The following is a 24,096-nucleotide window of genomic DNA, read 5'->3' on the forward strand; positions in this document are numbered from 1 at the left end:
GAATTAAATAATAAAATTTTCTTGATAAACTTAATAATAATTTATTTAAAATAAGTAAATTTATAAGTAAAATGAATATTAATATTTGATATTTTAAATTGTTACTAAATAATCATTCAATTTCCTTTACAAAATTAAATACGTTAATCACTGAACTATAGTAACTTTGCACTTTAATATTATACAACTCAAATTCCCTCACTTCATCTTCTAATGAAATTAATTCCTTACCATAAAGATTAAAATTATAAAATGAAGTCTCAAAGGAAGGCTCACTAATAGCCAAATACCTAACCCTTTTCTTTTTCATAATATATTCTTTTATGGAGGGTAAAATATCTTGACTTTCCTTGTAATGAATTACTAATTTCTTAATAAAAGTATCTTGAGAATTTTCTAGAAATATTTCAAAATCGCTCACTTTAATGTGGTGAAGACTCAGATATAAATATTCTAATTCAGATGGAAGGGTTTGCCCTAAATTTTGTAATATGATTGAGCTACATTCAGCATTACCATATGATGATGAATAATAATCATCCCAGATTAAACCACATGTACTAATTGAAAGATAATTAAGGTTTCGTTTAATATTTCCAATTAAATTGAGTATTGAATAAACAATCTGATCATCATTTCCACACATATCAAGAAATTTGATATTCTTACAATATTTTGTAATTAATTCTAATAATAAATGTTTCTTTTCTAATGATACAAATTCAAATCCGTACCCAAAATTTTCCAAATATTCACCCGATTTTTGTAACAACATTTGTAATGACTCAATTTGTGACATCTCATTTATAAAAAAAGATCTTAATTTAAATGGTTTAGGTAAGGTAATAATTTGTTGAATAAATTCAGCATTTAAAGAAGAACAATAAACGATATGAACAGATTCTAAAACATATAATTGTTCAAATATGTTTCTTAAATTGATTAAATCTTTAAAATTGACACGATATAATATGATAGTGTTTAAAGAATTTGAACAATTATAATCTTCTGATAATAATAATGATTGATATATAGGTAAATTATTATAACCTAAGAAAACTTTTTTTAGATTTTGATGTGAGTTGATTATTTGTGATATACGATCTTTAATTAGACTAATATTAATATTATATACAACATAAAGCTTTAAATTCCTAATATTGCGAACAAAATCAGGATTTTGTATAATTAATTCAAGTATATTATTAAGATGTGTAGATTCTTCAATAACATGTGAGACCTCAATTTCAAGAGTATGTAAATTTACTTCATTTTCAATAAATATTTTAAATAATGATACACAAATATCAATCAATCCTATAATATCTAATTCATTGGGGTTTGAAATTCCTATAACAGTACAAAACCATTTCTTAATAGAAGTAATAAATTTACATGTATTCAAATATTTTAAATAACTAAGATAATTGAACAGTGTATTTGAAGGTAATAAATTATTAATAATTCTATATTCTTTTAATTTTGTTCTAAACTTATATGAATTATGTGAGTAAATTTCAATAAAATTATAATTATAATTTTCAGTAGGAATAGAAAATGGATTTTCCCATAATAATGGTATCGTTAAACGACACCATAATCTGTTAACTAAAATGCATGAATATAAGGTTGAATAATCATTCTGAAAATATTTTATAATTTCATAAATTAATTCGGGAAAATCTCCTGAAAATATTTTTGAGCAAGACATTGCGAGCGAAGAGAGAAAAAGAGAGGTATTTGTGTAACAAAATTTTTACTATTGTGTCAATTTATATATAATATTCGGAATTATGATTCCGAACCTTCCGATATTGTCGCACAATTATGTCAATCAATTGTGTTCACGTAAAGGCGCAATAACAAGGATGATCATTATCTCTGGTAATGATTACCAAACTAACCTCGGTCAAAATTTAAAAAACACATCCAATAAATTTATAAATCTGAAAAATTTTTGTAAATATAGCTTTTTTGTTATAAAGAAAAAATTAATTATTGATTCCCATAATTAGAATCGATTTTAGAATCGATTAATCGCGATTTCGATTAATCATTTCTAATCAATAGTTCACCATTAAATTTATAGCAGAGCAATTCCAATGATCACAAATTCAACATCATTTATTTCGTTTTTACATATGTTTTTTGCATTAAAATAAATGTAATCAGTGATCGGCGGTAACTCTGCCCAAGTTTATAATTCCGGCCGGAATTAAAACTTTTGTGTAACGCCATTCATAATTTTCTTTACCCGATGGCTAAACTGTTTATATGAAGTCACGTGATATAGAATTACATAATTCGGGCCGGCTAAAATCGATTCTTCGATTTTGGCAGAATCGATTCCAACCCATAATTGAATCAAGCCTTTAAATTTTTCTCAAAAATCATTTATACAACAACGTTTTGACTTTAGAAATTTTAAATTAGATCAAGTTTCTCTTTACTGGCGGCAATATTAATCAACTTATATTTTATTAAACTCTCTTTATTAAATGAATTAGAAATTCAATATCATGTTGAATTTAACTCACAGTAAATAGTTTTTGTATAAATTTATACCAAACGGGCTCATTGGCTCGAAATTAGCTCAAATTTACCCTATAAAAAAAAATTCTGGAAAAACTCCGATAAATGATCATTTTTCTAGTTTTTACTCCGAAGAAACTCAGACACGTGATCATTTTCTGAAAAATTTTTTATAGGGTTATGCAAAAAATAATCCAAATTTAAGCCAATCTAGAGCCAATTATATATAGATGAGCCCATTTGGTACAAATTTATACAAAAACTATTTACTGGGACTGTTTTAAAAACAATACAATTATGTAGTACCAATAAAACTTGCTAGTGGAATAATTACTTTGCTTGGAAGTTTAACTTTTCTAAAAACTTATGATTAATAAATTCTCAACTTTTTAGTAAAATCTTATTTGGATGCAATCATTACATCAATTAGTAATGCTGGACGTACAGATTAGTAGATTACAATATCATTAAGATTATAATTTATTGATGGAATTATTAATGAATACTACAATGCTTAGGCGATTTCTTTTTGTCTTTCTTGCCTACATCTTCTTTCAAAATTTTTTCTTCTCCTTTTAAACTCAATCTGACTTTTAAGATCTGTTACTTATTGGTTTTTCAGTAAATAAAATAGAAATCCAGTATGCTTAGAGAGAATTTTAACAGACTGAGGATCAAAATATTTATGTGGTAAATCACAAATATAGTATGAGAAACTAGACACATGATTAATAAGCATAATATTGTAATTTGTAAATTATGACATTTTAAATTACTGTATCGCCAAGTTTTAGGATAAAGAATTCACTTGATAAAAGTAATGATAATCTCATTAACAAACTAATAAATAAATAGTATTTTATTTAGAATAAGTAAATTTATAAGCAACATTATATATAAGAATCTATTTGATACCGTACCATTCCGAAATTAAACAACCATTTTTTGAACTTAATTCCGGCCAACGTAGTCATAATTCTGGTCAAAATCGCGATAATGCAGGCCAGGGTTGCTTATTTTCGGGGTTGTTTAATTTCGGAATGGCACGGTATTTTTAAATTGCTACTAAATAAATTCCCTCATAAAATAATACACGTAGTAAATCAATAAACTATTAAAGCTTTGCACTTTAATATTATACAACTCAAATTCCTTCACTTCATCTTCCCATAAAATCAATTCATTACAATAAATAATAGTAGATGCATCAAAGAAAGGTTCACCAATATATAGCTAAATATTTAACCCTTTCCTTTTTCATAATATATTCTTTTACAGTGGGTAAAATATCTTGACTTTCCCTATGATAAATTAATAATTTCTTAATAAAAGTATCTTGAGAATTTTTTAGAAATATTTCAAAATCACTTGTTTTAATGTGATGAAGACTCAAATGTAAATACTCTAATTTAGAAGGAAGAGTTTGTCCTAAATTTTGTAATATGATTGAACTACATTCAGTATCACCATATGATGAATAAAAATAATCCTCCCAGGTTAAAGGATTATTATTACATGTACTGATAGAAAGATAACTAAGATTTTGTTTAACATTTTCAATTAAATTGATTATTGGATAAATAATCAGATTATCAATTCCATACAAATCAAGGAATTTGATATTCTTACAATATTTTGTAATTAATTCTAATAATTGTTGTTTTTTTAATGATAGATTATAATCAAGATCAAATCTGTACCCAAAATTTTCTAAATAATCACCAGATTTTTGTAATAATAATTGTATTGATGATTCAATTTGTAATATCTCATTTATAAATAAAGATTTTAATTTAAATGGTTTAGTTAAAGTAATAATTTGTTGAATAAAATCACTTAAAGAAGAACAATGAACGACGTGAACGGATTCTAAAACATTTAATTGTTCAAATATCTTTTTAAAATTATTCATATTATTAAAATCGACGGAACATAATATGATATTATTTAAAGAATTTGAACAATTGCAATCTTTTGATAATAATAATGGACGATAGAAAAGTAAATTTCCATTACCTAATAAAATTGTTTTTAGATTTTGATGTAAATTAATTATTTGAATTATACGATCTTCAATTAGAATGTTTTTAATATTATTAGATATAGCATAAAATTTTAAATTTCTAATATTATGGATAAAATTTGGATTTTGTAAAATTAACCCGAGAATATTATAAAAACATGTATGAAAATAAGGATCTGTAACCTTAATTTCAAGAGTATGTAAATTTACTTCATTTTCAATAAATAATTTGAATAATGACATAATAATCAATTCTTTAAAATCCGTTACTGAATGAAAATTTAGACCTTTTAAAAAATATCTATTTTCGGGTTTTGATGTCCGGATAAAACCTTCAACCCACCCATCAACAGAATCAAAAATATCATATGTATTCAAATATTTTAAAAATTTAGGATAATTGAACAGTGTATTCAAAGGTAATGGATTATCATTGATTTTATATTCATTTAACTTATCATCATTTAAATTATGTAAATAAATTTCAATAAAATTAAAATTATAATTTCCATTAGGATTTGAAATTGAAATTGGATTTTCCCATAATAATGGAATCGCTAAAAGACACCATAATCTGTTAACTAAAACGCATGAATATAAAGTTGAATAATCATTCTGTAAATATTTTATAACTTCACAAGTTAATTCAGGAAAGTCTCCAGGAAATATTTTTGAACAAGACATGTTGTAAGCGAAAAGAGAAAAAGAGAGGTATCAAATTCTTATTATTATGCAAAACTGGGTAAATTATATTAATTTTCGGAGTGATGATTCCGATATTGTCGCACAATTAATGCCTTTCATACGCAGCCTGATCGTAATTCTGGTAAACTCATAATACCGGCCAGAAATAACACTAAACACACGGAATGTCGATCATTTATTTTTGGTAACGGCGTTTAGTAACATTATTTCCTAAATGGCAACCGAAATTCTGTCCAGAATTGGCCCGTATGAAGCTTGAATTGATTCATCATTGTAATCAAGTTCAATATTCTGGATGATGATGCATATAACTTTAATCGATCAAGATTGACTTGCATCAATTTACTTCTACACTTAGAGTTATTTGAAACCTTACACAGTTTATCTTTCTTTCCTTGGAAATCGAATTGTTTATAATTTATATGGTAGGGTACATCCCAAATTATAATGGGAAATTAGACATTATTAACTTTCTGACTAGTAAGTTAATTTGCGTTTGATATGTCAAATTATTATCACTCAATTATTAGAATGGATTATTAAATTGATAAATCGTCATGGATAATTAATATTTTCAATAAATATTTTATTATTTTATTTTAGAATAATAGTAACTTTATTTATATAAAGGAATGTTTAAATTATTAGTACTAGATAATTTTCTTTATAAAATTATAAACTTCAATGGTTAGTAAACAAAGTTTTCTGCTAGTAGATCACAACCAAAAAAAGAGTATCTATTTTTTTTTTTATAGATTCTATTATTGAGGGGAAAAATAACAATCAAATTAATTTTATTCTTGATTTTGTATGGGATTCGAGTTGCATCAACTTTATTATCAAAGTTCTTAGCATGTCATTACTAATTGTTATGTAGGTATTAATTTACATATTATATATTGAATTTTGCATTACTTTAGAGAATAACTAGCGTGAAAAATTAGTCCTAAGTAGAAACAAAGTTTATGTTGGCAAATCCCATGATTGAATATTATAAAAAATTGATGTTAGAATAAGTAGTTCACATTTATCATTAAATTAGCGATTTCAAGATTTTAAAATTATCTGCCATGAATCCATGGTTATTTATTTTTGAAAAAAAAAAACTTTATTTAAAAAGATGAAATGTTCAATCAATTTGAGTAATTAATCAATATTCTTTACAAAATAATAAATGCTAACAATAGACAATAGATCATAATAATTTTGAACTTTAATATCATATAATTTAAATTCCTCCACAAAATCTTTTAAATTAGATAAATCACCACATTCAACAGCATATCTTGGATCTTTTTCAAGGAAAATATCTTTAATAGCCAAATATTCAACCCTTTTTTCTTTCATAATATATTCTTTTATATAAGGTAAAATAATATTATCATCATCATTATTTTCTTGCATATTATTACTAATTAATAATTTCTTAATAAAAGTATTTTGAGAATTTTTTAAGAAAATTTCTAAATCAATTACTTTAATAAAAAGAATCAAACATAAATATTCTAATTTTGTAGGTAAAGCTTGTCCTAAATTTTGTAAAATAATTGAACTACGTTCAATATTATTATTTAATTGAGAATCTTCAGATACATTGATAACCAAATAATTAAGATTTTGTTTGATATTTACAATTAAGTTGAGTGCCAAATGAACAATCTGATTTTCAAATCCATAAAAATTAAGGAATTTTATACCCTTACAATATTTTATAATTAATCCTAAAGATTGATGTTTTAATGATAAATTATAATTAAATTCAAATCCAAAACCAAAATTTTCTAAATAACTACCAGATTTTTGTAATAATAATTGTAATGATTCAATTTGTGATATTTCATTTATAAATAAAGATTTTAATTTAAATGGTTTAGATGAATTAATAATTTGTTGAGTAAAACCATTATTTAAAGAGGAACAATAAATCATATGAACAGATTCTAAAACATTTAATTGTTCAAGTACTTTATCAAGATTGATTAAAACTCTAAGATCGACGTAAAAGAAAATGATTGTATTTAAAGTATTTGAACAATTAGAAACTTTCAATAATAATGATTGATATAAGGGTAAACCATGATAACCTAATAAAATTTTTTTAAGATTTTGATGTGAATGAATTATTTGTGATCCACGATTTCCAATTACTGGACTTCCATGATTATGAATATAAAGTTTCAAATTTCTAATATTATGAAAGAAATTCTTATTTTGTAAAATTAATTCAAGAATATTATTAAGACATGTATTAAAATAAGTATTTGAATCCTCAATTTCAAGAGTATGTAAATCTATTTCATTATCAATAAATATTTTAAATAATGACATACTAATCAATCCTTTAAAATAAGTTACTGAATTAAAACTTAAATCTGTCAAAAAATATCTATTTCCGGGTTTTGGATCACCGACAGCAACGTCAAACCACTCTTCAACAGAAAAAAGAACATCATATGTATTTAAATATTTTAAAAACTTAATATAATTGAACAATGTATTCAAAGTTAATGAATTATCATTAACTTTATATGAATCTAATTTTTTTTTAAAATCACCATTTAAATTACGTAAGTAAATTTCAATAAAATTATAATTTCCAGTATGAATTGAAAAAGGATTTTCCCATAATAATGATATCGCTAAACGACACCATAATCTATTAACTAAAATACATGAATGTAAAGTTAAATGATCATTCTGTAAATATTTTATAACTTCATGAGTTACTTCGGGCAAGTCTCCTGAAAATATTTTTGAACAAGACATATTGAAAGAGAAAAATGGAGGTACAGTAAGTATTATTATGCAAAACTGGGTAAATTATATCATTTTTCGGAATGATGATTCCGATATTGTCGCACAATTCGTGCCGATTAATTATGTGTAACATGTTTCAATAATTAGTATGAATATAAATTTGATCAACTGATCTAGAACCAATCAATCAAAAGCCGAATCAGGTGATACGCATGTGTTTTTTTTGACGTTCCAGTTAGTACAAGTATTACATGTGAATATCAGGATTCAGGAGTTTGGTTAATGTTATGTACATATACGATGACATATTTCAAATTTAATTTTTATAATTCATAAAAATTTTTTTTAATGTTTCAAGGTCCAAATGATCGTTATAATATTTAATAATCATCGTTAAAGAAAAGGAAGATATTGTTGATTTTTGCTTAGTAATAATTTCTATCAAAGTTGTTTCATTCATGAAGAGGTGGCCTTTATGAGTGCAATACCATGGGCTGTTAATTATCCAGAAAATGATAATTAATATATAAAATATTTTATGTATTAAATGAAAATAATTTCAGTCAGACATAGAATAATTTTTTTTTGGATTTGTGATATTGATCAATCTTTTTAATCATCAGATTAATCAACTATGACTAATAATTCGTCTGATTTGTATAATAGATGAAGGTTGTATAATTCTTCACAGATTAAATTAGTTTATACGAGGTATGAACTTCAGAAATGAAATATATAATTGCATCTACAATATTCATGAAATTATTCAAGAATCAAGGTGATATTTTCTCCTCAGACTTATAATCATATTCTGAATGTTTAGATTGTCCCGTACAAATTAATTTGAATTTTGTAACGTGTAGCAAAATTTTTCATAGAATTTATATGACATATTACGATTTTTCCCTAAAATGATTTAATCATTAAGTTCATTTTTATTCGTTTATTATACCATTATAAGCAACAGGTGACTGCTAGTAAATAATTTTTTTTCAATGCATACAAGTTGATCTCTCTTTTTATAAAAATGTCCGTGTGTCTAAATATTCTTTGTTGTTTAGCTTATTTATTTATTATCTCAAAAAAAAAATTCAAAAAAGATAAATGATTTATTAGACAAAATTTGATATTATTTAAAAACTTAAATAAACTACCGAGTTAAATTATTTAAAAGTAGCTATTAATATTTCTATTCTATAATTCGTAATGAATTCAATGATCTTAACCTATAAATAATAAACATAATATATTTTATTTAGGAATCAAAACTTATTAACGATTCGATAAGGTAATAAACTTAACTTAATGTTTGGCTAAAGTAATCATAATAAATAATTTAATTTTAAAATTTAATTCAATAAAAAACGATTTAAATATTGTATTAAACAAAATTTGAGATTTTCCTTTTGATCAAATTTGAAGATCAATTCTTCGCCAATATTTTGCTCAATTTCAATTCCATAAATAGGTTTATTTAAAAAATTAATAATAAAAGAGGGAGAAACTATTTCACAAACCACTTGATAAATTCGATTATCATTTTGTTGTTGATAAAAGAAGAAATATTCATTTTGATTGAAGTTAATGTTAGATACGTTACTACTAATTTCGTTTAATAATTGAATTGAGATTTCTTCACATTTGATATGATAGATATCTATATCATTTGGTGGCTGATAAATAAATTTAATAGGACGAACGAGTTGGTTAATCACAAAATTGTCTTGTACGATAGAAGAATTTACAGAGATTTGTCCTGGATTGTCGTAATATTGGTTTGATGAATTGATGCTAGTATTCTGCGCATCCATATTCATACGTGAATCAGCTGCCGCTTGCTCAGGATTAATTTGTAATGAGAGGTTGTTATCAGAACCAAAAATTGGTTATTTGAATAATTTGGGTTCATATTTAAAACTTAAATATATAATGGCGAGTTTATATACGGTTTCGTAATGCAATTTAACGAAAAAGTTGCTCGAAATGTTTAACGTGAAGTTTAATACAGTGTACTTAATTTTCAAGAAAACTTAATAATTTGAAATTTCTATCAAATTTTTTATTAAAAAAAAAATGGATTGAGGGCTATTTTTATGAATAATGCACTAATAAAACTAGTCCAGTCGCACCAACAAAAATTTAGCGATCACGTGACAGATTTTAATTTATCATACCTCGTCCGAGTTTCACTTTATCTGAGGCCAGTTTTCGTGTAGGTAATTACTGCGTATGTATCTTAAAATATTTCGTGAAACAAATAAAAATAGGCGTAAAATTTTACACCCTATTAAATCGTTACGAATGATACAATTATATCCATAGTATTATCACCCTTTTTTGTTATAAAGTTAACGCCTAATATTGTCTATATTATTTATTTGTCCATTTAATCCATCGATGGACAATTAATGACTAAATTAAAAAGAAAAAAAAATTCTCGTATCCTGAATTCAGGACAACATTCACATCTAAAATAGCAGTTTTTTTGGCGTTTCAGAATACTCTTTCATTCATTTGAAAATTTCCTTTTTGATACATTTGCATATTATTGGTCGGTTGTTGCTATAACAGCAGACTTGAATTACCAACTAAATTTCTTTGATTATTTGAATATACATACCAGTTTGGTATTTCTTTTAATTTTTTTTTATTCTTATTCTTTTTTCTTATTCTTTTATTTTATTGAATATGTCAGTTTGATAGAACTGTACAATTATAGAAATAAAGAAAAGGAATTATTGTTTCATAAAAGATTTCTTTTGATATTAGTGGACAAATGGGTTTGTAAGATATTACACAAAAATCATAACGATTGTTCAAATAATGGTATAAAATGATCTGATCAATGCCGAATAGTTATACTTAAAACGGCAAAATGACAAAGATCTTTCATTCAACCAACAGAAATAAAGAGATTATTCAGAAAAGTACGATAAAATAAATAGTACGACACAGATCCTCATTCAACCAACAGAAATAAAAAGATTATTCAGAAAAGTACAATAAAATAAATAATACGAAATCAAAATAGAATCAAAGTTTGCCCTAGTGTTTGTTAAAATATATCTGTGTGACTTCAAAATAGTAAAATCTTTTTATAGTCAGTCATTTTGTCATTTAAACATTTCAACGCATTTGTTTAATCACTATACAACTTAACTAATCCAAATAAAGTTAGAAATCTTTATTTACGCAAAATCTCTGAGTAATGCTTATTAAATTCTGATAAAGGCTTCGTAACTTTCATTAAAATGTCTTAATTAGCTTAATGACTTCCTTTTTTCGTATCTCCCTTTAAATTGAAGGACAAAATGAATGCTTAAAGCCGTATACGCCGACTTTGCATAATAGGTCCATCCGGCGAGAAAAACAATACTAATCAAATACTTTCATTGTTCTGAATTATTAAGTAAATAAAAAAAAAGTTATAGTTGCGTTGTTTTGGAAATTTCAATAAGTAAAAAGAATTCTCCCGCGGTGTCGGATAAAATTTCCCATCAATGGTTACTTACTTTGTAAATTATGAAAGCTTTAACGCTGAAATTTTAATCAACATAAACTTCAATAGCGCATATAATATGCGTTCAAAAATCTTGTTAAATGGGAATTAATTAGGCTAAAAAGAAGCTCCAATATTCTCCATAGTCTACAAAACTACAGCCCAAATGTAAATAAATATTCAAAAATTGGCGTTAAATTGTAATTTTATCATAATTTTGGAAAATGAAAAAGGTTTGGACATCTGATAAACATTACCAATTAAAATTTTAATATATCAGATTTTGGTAAAAAAAAATAAAGTCGCATGGTGATAAATGATTATTTTGACCTTGTTGTTTTTTTGATACTCTTGAAATTTTCGCGAGGACTGCTTGTATATATATATAAAGATCTCGACTTTTCATTTTCTATTATATATTATATTTCTCATAATTCATTTTCCTACAATCGAACCTTATTTAATTATTTTTGAAAAATCACAAATATGGCGGAATTACGCGTATTTCAGTATTCTTTTCAGTCGGAAACATTAAAAGTATTGAAAAAAAGAAAACGAGAATCAAACCCTTTCTTTTTATTTCGTAATGATATGAGGGAAAAGGCACAGAAAAAATTAAAAATGACTGAATTAAGCAAAATGGCTTCTGATTCATGGAAACTCTTGTCAGAAGAAGATAAAGCTAAATGGAAGAGATTAATCGAGATCTACAACAAAGGAAGGAAGACAAGGAAAACAAGGAAATTGTTGATGAGTGTGATCTTGTTGACAAAAAAGATCCTGTTGAAGAAACCACAACCTATAGCGATGATCCTGTCGTAGTAAAAATCGAAAATATCCAATAATTATATTGAATATCCAATTTATCGTTAAATTTCGACTATAACAACTATAAGTAAGGCTTTTACGTGACAAATATGATAATTTAAGAACTAGAAATATTCATTTATTTAAAAATTTGTACGATCGAAATTTCAATCCATAAATTAATGCACGAAATATTTAAAGAATTCACATGCATCTGAGTGATACAGATTATCTATATTAGGTAAAGAAACTCCGAAGTATCCGGTAAAATCACGAGTTTCGCTGAGTAAAATTTTCCCGAGTTAATGTGTAAATGTGATGATGTGATGAAAGCAATTTATCACAATTTGTTTATAAATTAATTAGAATGGTATTTAATTCACAAGGAAAAAAATTTTTTATTGCATAGCTTCTCTTAAATAATAAAAGGCGAGCCGCATATCTTTCTAAGTCTGTAGATGCCGCAGCCAAATAATAATAAAAAATTCGATATTTAGCTCGTAGAGTGGCTGCATAGTTTTTATACCTTACTAGGGATGGCAACGGTCACGGTCATTAACCGGTTATGACCGGTCATGACCGTGACCGATATCGGTCGGTCGGTCGGTCAAAGGTTCTTGACCGGTTATGACCGACCGATGACCGACCATGACCGACCGTTGCCATCCCTATACCTTACACAAGAGATGATATCACTTTTTTTAGGGTACAGTGTTCTTAAGTTTGTGCACACTCCTTTACCAATATACTATATCAAAACACACTCACGTGCTGAGTGGCTTATCAATGAATACGGCCGTGCACACGCACTTTTCCATGCGGTGAGACTCGGAAATAGCTTCATAACGCCAAAAGTAATTCAAGCATTACTCCCAAGAAAAGCATTTTATCTCGTTATTTCGTTCAACGCCTATTGATGCACTTCGGAAACTATGATAGGAAAATATCGAACTTAAAATAGAACATAACGTGAATAAGTTGACTTCGATAGAATTCGAGCTTTTCAAAAAAAATTACAATCACCATGGGCTAGTAATCTACCTTTACCAATTTTTACTAAGCTAATTACTGAAGGTTATAGTATATTAAATGATCAAGAACTTGCAACTAAAGGAAACGACATGGAATTATTTCACTTCTTATCCGCAGGCCCTCTCGTTATTAATTTCGCTCCTCAAAAATTATTTCAAAATATAAAAGATTTAATTATCTATAAAATGGTTTCTCCTCGTCCAAAACCTACTTATGAAGATACAGTACATTTTCAATTAATGCAAGCAAGAGCATATGAAGAGTATTCGCCAAAAGATGGATACGAAAACAGTCGTCAATTAAACGTTGTAGCCAGAGCAATATTTATTCATCCGGATTTAGTACTTATGTAGAAAGAAATCGGCTATCATGAATTTGTAACGATGTTAATATGCAAGTTGCTTTTTTAATATTATTCTCTCCAATAACACCTGCCCTAGTGTACTTGCTATCGTTACTGATCTTGGATTTAAATTGTCTGATATTTTCACGGAAGAGGCATTTTTTTATTTAAATATAGATTAAATGAAATCAGCGATACCTTAGTGAAACTTGAAAATATCTTGAATCAACCAAAATTAAATTGTTCCCTCAAATCGATTTCTGTAATAGAAATATATAAATTGTTTAAAATATTTACGAGAATTTAATTACTTAATAGACTTGGTATCTACGTTAATTACAGTATATTATTTTATAATTATTCTATTTTGAAGAAATTTTTAATAGGAAGACTAGTAGATAAAAAATGAAATAATTCCATATCGTTTCCTTTAGTTGCAAAGTTCTTGATCATTTAATATAAAATAATTTAGTAAGAATTACAACAATTTCTTTTACTAGTTAGCTTTACAAATATTAGTAAAGTTTTTACCGCAAGGTAATTAATTCTACGTAATGATTAAAAATTAAATAAAATAAATTTTTTGAGATCGTTTGTTCAAATATTTACTTTTAACCAATACTAATTAATAAGGGATGTACAAATAATTAAGTAATTAATAAGCAATGTTTTTATTGTTTAAAATATCACTTTTCTTTAATTCAGTATACTGAAATAATTCGACATAATCCTGTAAGTACTGCAGCTCTTCGGAACTTGGATGGCGTTCGGGAATGGCACGTTAAGACCAGGATTAATCGTAATGACCAACGAATCCAGGTATTGTATTACATTATTCATCAATTCTTCATCTTCTTTCATTTTACTCCAATCAATAACAGGAGCGTCTTTTCTTTTAGCAATACCGTGTAGAGTGCTTCCGCGATGCTGCCACTCGAAACGGAACTACCAATCCTTGAGGTTCCATTTTGGGACCAACACTTTTTCAAATAATAATTTAAAGCGTTTCTCAAAATACCAAGCAGCAATATGAGGATTGTCGATTAAGTCTTTCTGCTTATATTTGTTCGTATCCTGTACAGTTAACATATCCATGTCCAGAGAGTGACCATGCGGCATCAAGGCGTGTAGATCAGGCCAATGAAAATCGGCGGCGCTAAAGTAAAAAATAGCATCCCTTAACTGCTTAATCATGTCCGACAATTCAAATTGACGTCTGAACCAAAACTGACGAGATGTACGATACGGTCTGCCATATGACTATCATGTTCAAGCATTTTCTGTAAATCTTCAACGATACACTGCTGGACATTCAAATTTTGTTTAGGCTGTTGCAACTTAATTGTTTGTTTAACGTCCAGGCCTTTTGAAAAAATTAAGGGGGGAGGGGGGCTTAAGTTAAACAAACTAAATAAATAAACATAGGAAAATTTGAAAATTTCAGAAGGGATTATTTATCATTATATGTTTATTAGCTTTTAAATTTTTTCAAAAATAGAGGGGGTATTTAATAATATGTGTTTATTAGATCTCAAATTTTTAAAAAAATAGAGGGGTGGACGTTAAACAAATAATCAAGTTGGAACGGCCTTAATGTACACTCTACCTTCTTGTAGTGCTCTCCACCGCATTTGCGAGTTCAAAGCAAAGTGACGCCAGCGAGCATGATGCGCAAATCGGCCATCTTTATACTTGAGCAAGTGTAAAAAATACTCAGCCAGCTTTACATCTCTTATACGTTCAGAGCGAAGATCAGCAGCACCAGTAGGATATAAAGTTGGAAAGTCACGAGCAATGTAGCCAGGTGTTTGAAATTCATTTACAGGAACACCATCTATACGCGGCCACATGACAGGATCTGTATCTGATTGCAATCGAACAAGAGTATCGGCAACAGCTCTCTCTTCGTTAGGAATAGGAATGGGAACAGGTACAAAATTACTAAGTACGGAGTCAGTCATTGACCTCATCAATTTCACCATCAATTTCACCACGCATTTCACCACGCATTTCACCACACATTTCATCACCTATATCTTCAAGTCGGGGAATCTGATCATCGAGCGGTCCATTTTCAGGCAATGATCCCAAAATTTCTTCATCAATGTCAATATTCGGATAATAACGATTGTTGTTTTTCAACCAGTAAAGAGCACAAGATACCACGAAACGACGTACGTTGAAATCTTTAAATGTCTAACATCAGAAGAGCAACGACGCACAACAAGAGCATCAAGTGACGAAGGACAGTGAGGTAGATGTGTAGCAAATTCCTGTACATCCTGGAGGAAATTTATCACATTACTACGATATGCGTATTAACTACCACGAAGACAGTAAACGGAGATGATCATAAAAATTTGAGCGACATCTCTTCTATTTGGATAAGGCCTCGTAATTCTTAAGGCACTTTACCGGGATCCATGTTATTTTTTTTGCAGAGAACTTTTTTGACTTCATTCCTCCATGTGACAGTGGTGACATTCACCTTGCACAATCTCGATGGAAGGGAAACATTCATTGCATACGGGACAGAGATTATTAGACAACTTATCAATCTTTGAACGAAAATTGTGTAAGAGTTTTCGGTCAGATTCGGGAAGACAATGGTCGCCGACGACTTGCGAACGAGCAGCATCCTAGCGATTATTGCGATCAATAAGGCGTCTATTTTGTTTTCGTACACGATAAATACTTAGTCGCTTCTCACGTTGTTGAGCATTTTCACTCGCTCTTTTAATACGTTTAGACATTCTATCATGTTCCAGACGTGAAGAGAGACAGGGTAAAATAAGGAGAGAAAATAGATAGGTAAAAGGAAGGAGTAAAAGGAAGAAGGGAGAGAATTGTTGCCATTGATCAGGTGTTTCATTTTCTCTGTTTTTACGTTTTCGGAGGGTATCACGAAGGGGACGGATCCATTTGTCAAATTAGTAAATACACGAATACAACAGTTACAAATATAAACTTTACACTAAATTTAAGCGACAAAAGAACAATTATTTATTTTGTTATTTGTTATACAATAGATATTATACTTATATTTCAAGAACAATTTTATTTGTAAAGCTTAATTTATAATATTAATCACGTGAGTCACCGAAAAAATCTGATCACGTGATAATAATTCAATACATACATCTTATTGGTTAATCACGCGTGCGGACAGACATTCCTCAGCTACGCTTCGGACAAATAAATACAGTATACTCTCGATATACCGAAGCCACGATATACCGAAGATCACCATATACCGAAGATTTTTGTATAACCATTTTCATTAATAATTAAAATCTTTTGATATACCGATTTTACTATAAAATTTTATATAACATTATACCGAAGTATTCATTTTTACCGTTTATAATAGTATATAATAAAAAAAAGTTCGTTATACCGAAGATCAAAATCATATGATCAAATGATGTTTAATTTGCGTAACTTTCGCAACTTTATTCTCTCATTTTTATTTTTCAGTATTAACGTTACTTTGAAGTTAAATATTTAGCTGCTTTAGCTGCTTTAAAAGATATGAACGTTAGATAATTGGATTAGCAACAAGTAATTTGTAAAATTTGTTAAACGTAAAATATGTAACGATTTTCATAGTATAATAAAGTCACATGATTTTAATCTTAATATAACGAAGTTTTCTAAAAAAATTATATAAACTTCGGTATATAAAAAAATTTGATATACCGAAGATCACTATATACCGAAGTTTTAGTCTTGAACGGCGACTTCGGTATATCGAGAGTTGACTGTATATCTTTTATCTTCTTTTTTTTCTTGTTTTTCGTCTTCTCTTTTAGGTCTTCTTTATCTAAAAAGTAAAAACGTTGTCATTATCGTTATTCTCAAAAATTCTCAAAAAAAAAAATGCCTAAGATTAGAAAAAACAATAGACATAGTAAGAATAGTAGAAAAATGAGACAAGAATCTCGGAGAATGAATCGAGGTAAACCTACATCCCTCTTTTTTTTCATCTCTAATTTTCTTCTTCGCTCGTCACTCTTCAAGTTGTTTATCATTTACGAGTTTGTTACACTCGTTTCCTTTTATCTTCTATTTTCTTCACGAGTTGTTTATCGCTCGTTTACAAGTTGTCGCGCTAATTTTTTTTTCTTTTTAACTTTTTTTATTTTTTAATTTAGTTAATAATTCATCAAGTCAAACCGAACAACCACCATCATCAACAAATCAACCACCGTTATCAAATCGAACTGAACAACCGCCACCATTACCGTAAGTTATTACATGTATTTGGTGCTCTAGGAAAACCATGTTTTATTATTAACCCTATCCATTATGAAAATTCTCTGCCCGTTTAATATCAAATTCAAGTCAAACCGAACAACCACCATCATCAACAAATCAACCACCGTTATCAAATCGAACTGAACAATCACCACCATTACCGTAAGTTATTACATGTATTTGGTGCTCTAGGAAAACCATGTTTTATTATTAACCCTATCCATTATGAAAATTCTCTGCCCGTTTAATATCAAATTCAAGTCAAACCGAACAACCACCATCATCAACAAATCAACCACCGTTATCAAATCGAACTGAACAATTGCCACCATTGTAAGTTATTACATATATTCAGTGCTCTAGGAAAACCATGTTTTATTATTAACCTCTATATGTGTTGACTTAATTGATCGCTTATCCAAGTGGATGCAATATCCTAATTATCTTACGGCTAGCATAGACTACCATACCGCATAACCCGGGTACACCATTAATTCTAGAAGGATTTAATATGAAATTTTATTTTTGATTTATAATAACTATTAAAAATATGCAAATTTTTAGATCTACTTACTACATACTTGACATATTGACGACTTTACATGAAGGGGTATTCTCAAAAGTGCGGTACGATATTGAATTTCAAATAATTTGTACGATGATTATTGATCGGTTTAGGGCCGTGCGATAGGTTAAAAAAATCTGGAATTTAGAACTCAATAACTTTGACATTTAAACGCTCAAACTATAAGAAAATTAAAATATGTTATAAAAAAGTGCTAAAATTCAAAATAATAAACTTGTCATCCACTAGATTTCTGATAGATAGATGTATGTGAGAGAGAATCAAAGGCATCTCGATCCTCTGGTAAAGGGATTGTATCTATAGAAGCAAGTTGTACCCTATGAAAAATTTATTTCATGTTTTAATATTCCGTGTTTTTTCATTCCATGTTATTTCCGTAAATGTATCATATTCACGGAGTTTTTACAGAAATCACAGATAAAATGTTTTACAGTGATATTTGGTCAGCCTTGATTTTTTCCAGTGGTAAATATGACTCGCTTCATTAATATACAGAAAAAATAAATGCATGTCGAGACGTCCATGATACGTTATAAAATTTCTTTACATAATTTTTTAGGTTTTATCGAATGAAAGGTATATAAGAATAAATAGAAAAAGAATAATAATTATTATTTTCATTAATGATTTTGTTATACAGAAAAATTGAATAATTTTAGCAAAAGATGATCTTAACAATTATAGAAGTTACTGACTATGTACAATGCATATGCATCTTAAAAAACGTCACGGTCGTGATGATTGCATGATTAAATTACAAATTTTGTTATACTTTATCGATCTTTACTCTTTCAAAACAGATTATTATCAAAGTTTTTGTATTCTTAAAGGAATCTTTATCTGTTATATATATATATATATCGATAGTATAATATAATTCGATATATTTCTCATTTTTTTCTATCATTAATCAGGGTTATACGCACCCCCCGCAAAATGCGACGAATAGCAATTTTTTACGAGAAAAACATTGTTCCCAGAATAAGCCGACGTGATACATTGTACTAACTCTAAACTCTTCTACTAAGCATAATAATGCATTTTATGCAGGGTGCGTAAAACATTAATATTACAATATTAAAAAATTCATTTATATTTAATAAAAAAAAAATATATATATATATATTCATTCTCATATATATATAATTCACTAAATTCATCGTCAAATACAAATAACTAATCTAACTGCGTAATTAATACAATTAATTCTTGCATAAAAATTAAAAATTTCGGTTGAAAAGTTATATAAATTCTACTTCTACGCGTACTATTAATGCTCTAAATTTTTTTATGAATATTTTGTTTTTCTTATTTTTTTTTTCAGATATCGGATATGTTCATTGTCCTGTGTTTTTCTCTTTTTTCTTCAACTAAATTACTACAATTACAAATATATAAATCCAAATTACCACTTAATAACTAAAAAAAAATTAGACCTTCTAAAATATTATTCCTGTTAACACTATTTGTTATATTATCAAAGTTCATTAATACTTTTGTTAAAAAATAAATATATAGTATATTACTTAATAGTCCTTGAGTTCACTTTAAAATATATATCTATAAAATAAAAAAAAAACACTTAATCCCATAATAATAACCATATTTTATAAACATTAAATGTGTTATAAAGGTGTGTATAAATATATGATGCGTGAGAAATCATGGCTGTTACTAATTTTTATTGAAAAGAAACGAATTATTTTAAATGAATCCCATTGTTGACCTATTATTACTGAATGGTCTCATTAATGGTGATGTTGAATTATGAATTGTTTGAAATGCAGGTGATAAAGGTCTTGTTGGTATTGGAGATCCCGTTCTTTGTGACAATGGAGAAATTGGTCGAAGTATAGGTGATGTAACTTTATTTATTGCAGCAGAGCTAACAGAAGGTCTTCTTGGATCTGGTGGACGTGGTGTCAATTTACGTGCCTCTGAAAGTGGGACTGTTGCTATATTACTTGAACTAATAACTGGGGCTATAAATAAAATTAATTTATAAGAATTTAATATAAATTTATAAAATTAAGATAAACGAATTAATATCTTCCATTAAATACCTTTACTGTCCCTTTCTATTGTGGCTTTCATCATAGCCTTCATCCAACCTTTCAGTTTATCTACTTCTTCATGTGCAAAATTATGTGATTTTTCTACATCGTGAACTAACTTGAATCCATATTTTCCGTGTAATAAATTTTCGTCTGGAATTATACGATATCCAGTTAAATTAATATAACCTTTCACGTGTGATGATTCAATCTCCTAAATAAAAAAAAAGGAAAAATAAAATCAAAAAAATATTCAATAACAGTTATACATACATATAATATCAAATTTACCTTGTCATTTTTAAAATAATAAAGATTAACCCCTTTTAATATACAATAGCGTGACTTCCATGTCTTATATTTATCTCCCTGTTTTTTCAACCATCCACTATAATCTGGTGTTCCGATTGATTTAAACGTTTCTTCATTCAAATACCCATTATTATCAATATTCTCAAAAAAATAATTAGTATTTCTAGAACCAGATAAAGGAGAAGGATTAGGTTTTGAGTTTTGAAATTTTTCCATACTAAAAAAAAAATAAAAATAAAAAAATAAAATTTAAATTCAAAAAATTAAAAAATTTTTATTAATAACATAAATCATTATGAATATGAATCTAGTACTTACTCTAAGGACCGTTTAGGAAGGCCTAATTGACTTCCGACCAAGCTACTTCGATCCTATTTACAAATATAAAATAAGGGAAACATTCCGATCAGAACAAAAGGATATTTTACTTCTAAATTTATTGTTACCATGATAGTAGGCCTTTTTTTTCTATTTTGTATAAAACTTAATGATCGACTTTTCTCTTGTTCCTCTAATGATAAATAAGCTTCATCCCCATCTGATCTATTTTTCACTCTTTTATTTTTCATTAATTCTACTTTTTCTTCATCCTAAAGTGTATATTTATTTACAATCATCTAAATAAATCTATAAAAGCTAAAATATTAAGCTTACGCTTACCTTATTAAAGTCCCATCCTCCCGTAGAACTTGTTCGTGGTTTATCTTTGATCTTTAAAGGCGGATTCGTGTTTCTTTTTCCAATATTTAATTTCGCAAATAATTTTTCCTTCTTATTGGATGATTTCGGGTTAACCGTCTTTTTTTAAAAAAAGATGATGACAGATTTTAATAAAAGATTATAGATAATAAGTGTCTTTATCTTTGAAAAAACATATTGATTCTAGATAAAAATAGAATACTATAATTTTCATACCTCAATGTTTGCGCCTTCTGCATCATCGACTCGCTGAGAATGAGTATAATATGTAGGTGGATAATTTTTTGTCAAATTGGTAGTAGAAGCCCTTGGAGAATCAGGAAAACCAAATGATTCATTAACCTGTGGTAACTGCGATAATGAAAGATTTGATGGGACACCATAATGATGATGTAAATTTACAGTCGAATCCATAGATTGGTGAGAATATATATTATTCTGTTGATAGAATGATGAGGGTTGTGTATTATGATATTCTTCCAAATCTGATACGTCATCATTTTCACTACCAAGAGAAAATTGACGTTTAAGTTCATTAATAGCGTTCATTATGTGAACACGTTTACCAAACGAACTTATATTCAACTCTTTTAATAATGTTGATATACTTAAATTGATAAGTATATCACCCGTAATATCATTCTCTATAATTTTTTTTTTTTAAAAAAAAATCAATAATTTATTAAGTTTTAATAAAACAAGAAAAAAAAAAGTAAATGATTTTTACTTACCAGCAAAATGATGTATTTCTGCTTCAAAACCCTTTTTCGATAACCACATACAAACTTGTTCTACATTCCAAGATACTGGATGCGGATACCCACCCGGTTGTCTTCCATTAACGGCAGTTGAAGGGGAAGGAGTTTCAACCTTCTTTGTAATATCAACCGATTCAAATTGTGAATGAGGAGAACTTTGTTGTTTTCCTGTAGAAGACATACGACTACTTGTAGAACTAGATCCTGAAGAGGAAACCATAAATAATTTACTATTAGAACGTCCATTCTTTGGTGACCAAATATGATTTTGTTGAACTAATTGATCTTGATATATTTGTTCTTCTTCAGTTTTCATCGCCATCCTTTGTAATTTATCTTGTATATCATCTATCGTTTCGTCAATAGATGGACTTGGCATCCTAAAAGGTGGTAAAGGTAAATCCAAATCTGATTCATGCATATTCAAAGCAGATGTTGGAGTAGCAGGTAAATCTTTAGAACTATCATTATTTGAAAATGAAGATAAATTTACAGGACTTATTGGAGTGGGTCTTTCATATGATATATAAGTCATAGGGAAAAGACCAATTTGTCCATGAATATTTTTTCCCTATTATAAAGTAAAATGTAAAATAAATTAATATATTATTTTTTTATCATAAAAAGACGGGTAAAATAAATTAAGAAATCATAATAAACAAAATTAATTTTAATAAAAAGTCACGTGATAATAAATCAACAAAGAAAATAATTTTTTTCTCACCTTCCACCAACTATCCCCATATAAATCATCTTTTTCTAATATTATAATAGGTTCTCCTACTTGGAAAGGTATTTCATCATCATTTTCAGCTTCAAATGAATGAATTGCATATACAGTTTCCAAAGTCATTTTTCTTTTTTTTTTTCGTAGATTTCAAAAAAAAAAAATTTCCCTCACAAAATCCAAAAAATAATAATAATTAAAAACTAATTATCTACTTTTTCTAAAACTAAATTTTTTTAAAAAAAAAGAAAATAAATAAATAAAATAGTTAATATTATTTTACTACAAGCATTTCGTTGTTAAATTGAAGAGAAATAAATAAAAAAAAAAATTATTTAAAAAGAAAGAATATTGGATGAATTACTGTAATTTTTCCTTTTTTAGAAGTTATGTATGCAAGCTTTGAATATTATTGTTCGATAAGTAAAGGTTTATCGGATATCTAAGGAAAACGCACAGCGTAAGGTTGGGAAAATTTTTTTTTTTTTTGTTTTATTAAAAAGTTCAGAATGAAAGAGAATTGGACCGGTTTGACTTAACAGATATGACAAACAATATAAAATGCAGAAGAGTTTCGAATTTGATCGTAATAGGCATATAAATCTGTACATCAAACAGATCTATAATAAATTATGCAGAAACACTGCATATTACATATGTTATTATCACAGTGATTAATTCTATTTTTGGGTTGTCATCGGCCGGAAATTCAATTTTTTTAGATAAATTGTTGAATAAAAAAAGTATGTTGATGTAATTATTTGCTCGGACTAACGCGATTACGGAATACTTCGTACTCATTTACACAGTACACACATTTTCTTTCTATTGTTATAATTAGAAAAGTACCGAATTTCAAATTCTTTATTTTGTGTACAAAATTATAATAATACACGAGTTATTACGTTATATTCACTTCACTCTGTGACTCTGTCAGTTCAACGAAGCCTGCCTTACCAGCCTGTTGGCCACATGTACGACTATTTGTTTTATTATAATTTAAGC

General features: G+C 27.5%; 8 protein-coding genes across 8 annotated transcripts; 3 read left to right on the forward strand and 5 right to left on the reverse strand.

The window, feature by feature from the left end:
* Positions 1-112: 112 nt before the first annotated feature.
* Positions 113-1,711, reverse strand: OCT59_007908 (uncharacterized protein; the record flags this gene model as incomplete). Its single annotated transcript, XM_025327342.1, has 1 exon — positions 113-1,711. One exon carries the CDS (start codon positions 1,709-1,711, stop codon positions 113-115), a length of 1,599 nt encoding a protein of 532 aa, XP_025171814.1.
* A 2,040-nt stretch (positions 1,712-3,751) lies between these two features.
* Positions 3,752-5,239, reverse strand: OCT59_007909 (uncharacterized protein; the record flags this gene model as incomplete). Its single annotated transcript, XM_025327341.1, has 1 exon — positions 3,752-5,239. The coding sequence occupies one exon, from the start codon at positions 5,237-5,239 to the stop codon at positions 3,752-3,754; it is 1,488 nt and encodes a 495-aa protein (XP_025171813.1).
* Positions 5,240-6,359: 1,120 nt separating this feature from the next.
* Positions 6,360-8,026, reverse strand: OCT59_007910 (uncharacterized protein; the record flags this gene model as incomplete). Its single annotated transcript, XM_025327340.2, has 1 exon — positions 6,360-8,026. The coding sequence occupies one exon, from the start codon at positions 8,024-8,026 to the stop codon at positions 6,407-6,409; it is 1,620 nt and encodes a 539-aa protein (XP_025171812.1). The 3' UTR covers positions 6,360-6,406.
* A 1,340-nt stretch (positions 8,027-9,366) lies between these two features.
* OCT59_007911 (uncharacterized protein) lies at positions 9,367-9,828 on the reverse strand (the record flags this gene model as incomplete). The annotated part of the gene is made up of 1 exon (XM_025332448.2): positions 9,367-9,828. One exon carries the CDS (start codon positions 9,826-9,828, stop codon positions 9,367-9,369), a length of 462 nt encoding a protein of 153 aa, XP_025171811.2.
* Positions 9,829-12,002: 2,174 nt separating this feature from the next.
* Positions 12,003-12,338, forward strand: OCT59_007912 (uncharacterized protein; the record flags this gene model as incomplete). The annotated part of the gene is made up of 1 exon (XM_066142111.1): positions 12,003-12,338. The coding sequence occupies one exon, from the start codon at positions 12,003-12,005 to the stop codon at positions 12,336-12,338; it is 336 nt and encodes a 111-aa protein (XP_065999019.1).
* A 1,106-nt stretch (positions 12,339-13,444) lies between these two features.
* OCT59_007913 (uncharacterized protein) lies at positions 13,445-13,708 on the forward strand (the record flags this gene model as incomplete). Its single annotated transcript, XM_066142112.1, has 1 exon — positions 13,445-13,708. The coding sequence occupies one exon, from the start codon at positions 13,445-13,447 to the stop codon at positions 13,706-13,708; it is 264 nt and encodes an 87-aa protein (XP_065999020.1).
* A 3,869-nt stretch (positions 13,709-17,577) lies between these two features.
* On the forward strand, positions 17,578-18,292 carry OCT59_007914 (uncharacterized protein; the record flags this gene model as incomplete). The annotated part of the gene is made up of 4 exons (XM_025332447.2): positions 17,578-17,656; positions 17,853-17,943; positions 18,043-18,117; positions 18,217-18,292. 4 exons carry the CDS (start codon positions 17,578-17,580, stop codon positions 18,290-18,292), a joined length of 321 nt encoding a protein of 106 aa, XP_025171810.2.
* Positions 18,293-20,245: 1,953 nt separating this feature from the next.
* OCT59_007915 (uncharacterized protein) lies at positions 20,246-23,231 on the reverse strand (the record flags this gene model as incomplete). Its single annotated transcript, XM_066142113.1, has 9 exons — positions 23,089-23,231; positions 22,338-22,935; positions 21,823-22,250; positions 21,568-21,705; positions 21,354-21,497; positions 21,226-21,278; positions 20,887-21,124; positions 20,605-20,809; positions 20,246-20,523 (listed from the first exon to the last, which is right to left on the reverse strand). Exons 1-9 carry the CDS (start codon positions 23,215-23,217, stop codon positions 20,246-20,248), a joined length of 2,211 nt encoding a protein of 736 aa, XP_065999021.1. The 5' UTR covers positions 23,218-23,231.
* Between the last annotated feature and the right edge of the window lie 865 nt (positions 23,232-24,096).

Source organism: Rhizophagus irregularis, chromosome 16, assembly GCF_026210795.1.
Source record: "Rhizophagus irregularis chromosome 16, complete sequence".
Lineage (NCBI taxonomy): Eukaryota > Fungi > Glomeromycota > Glomeromycetes > Glomerales > Glomeraceae > Rhizophagus > Rhizophagus irregularis.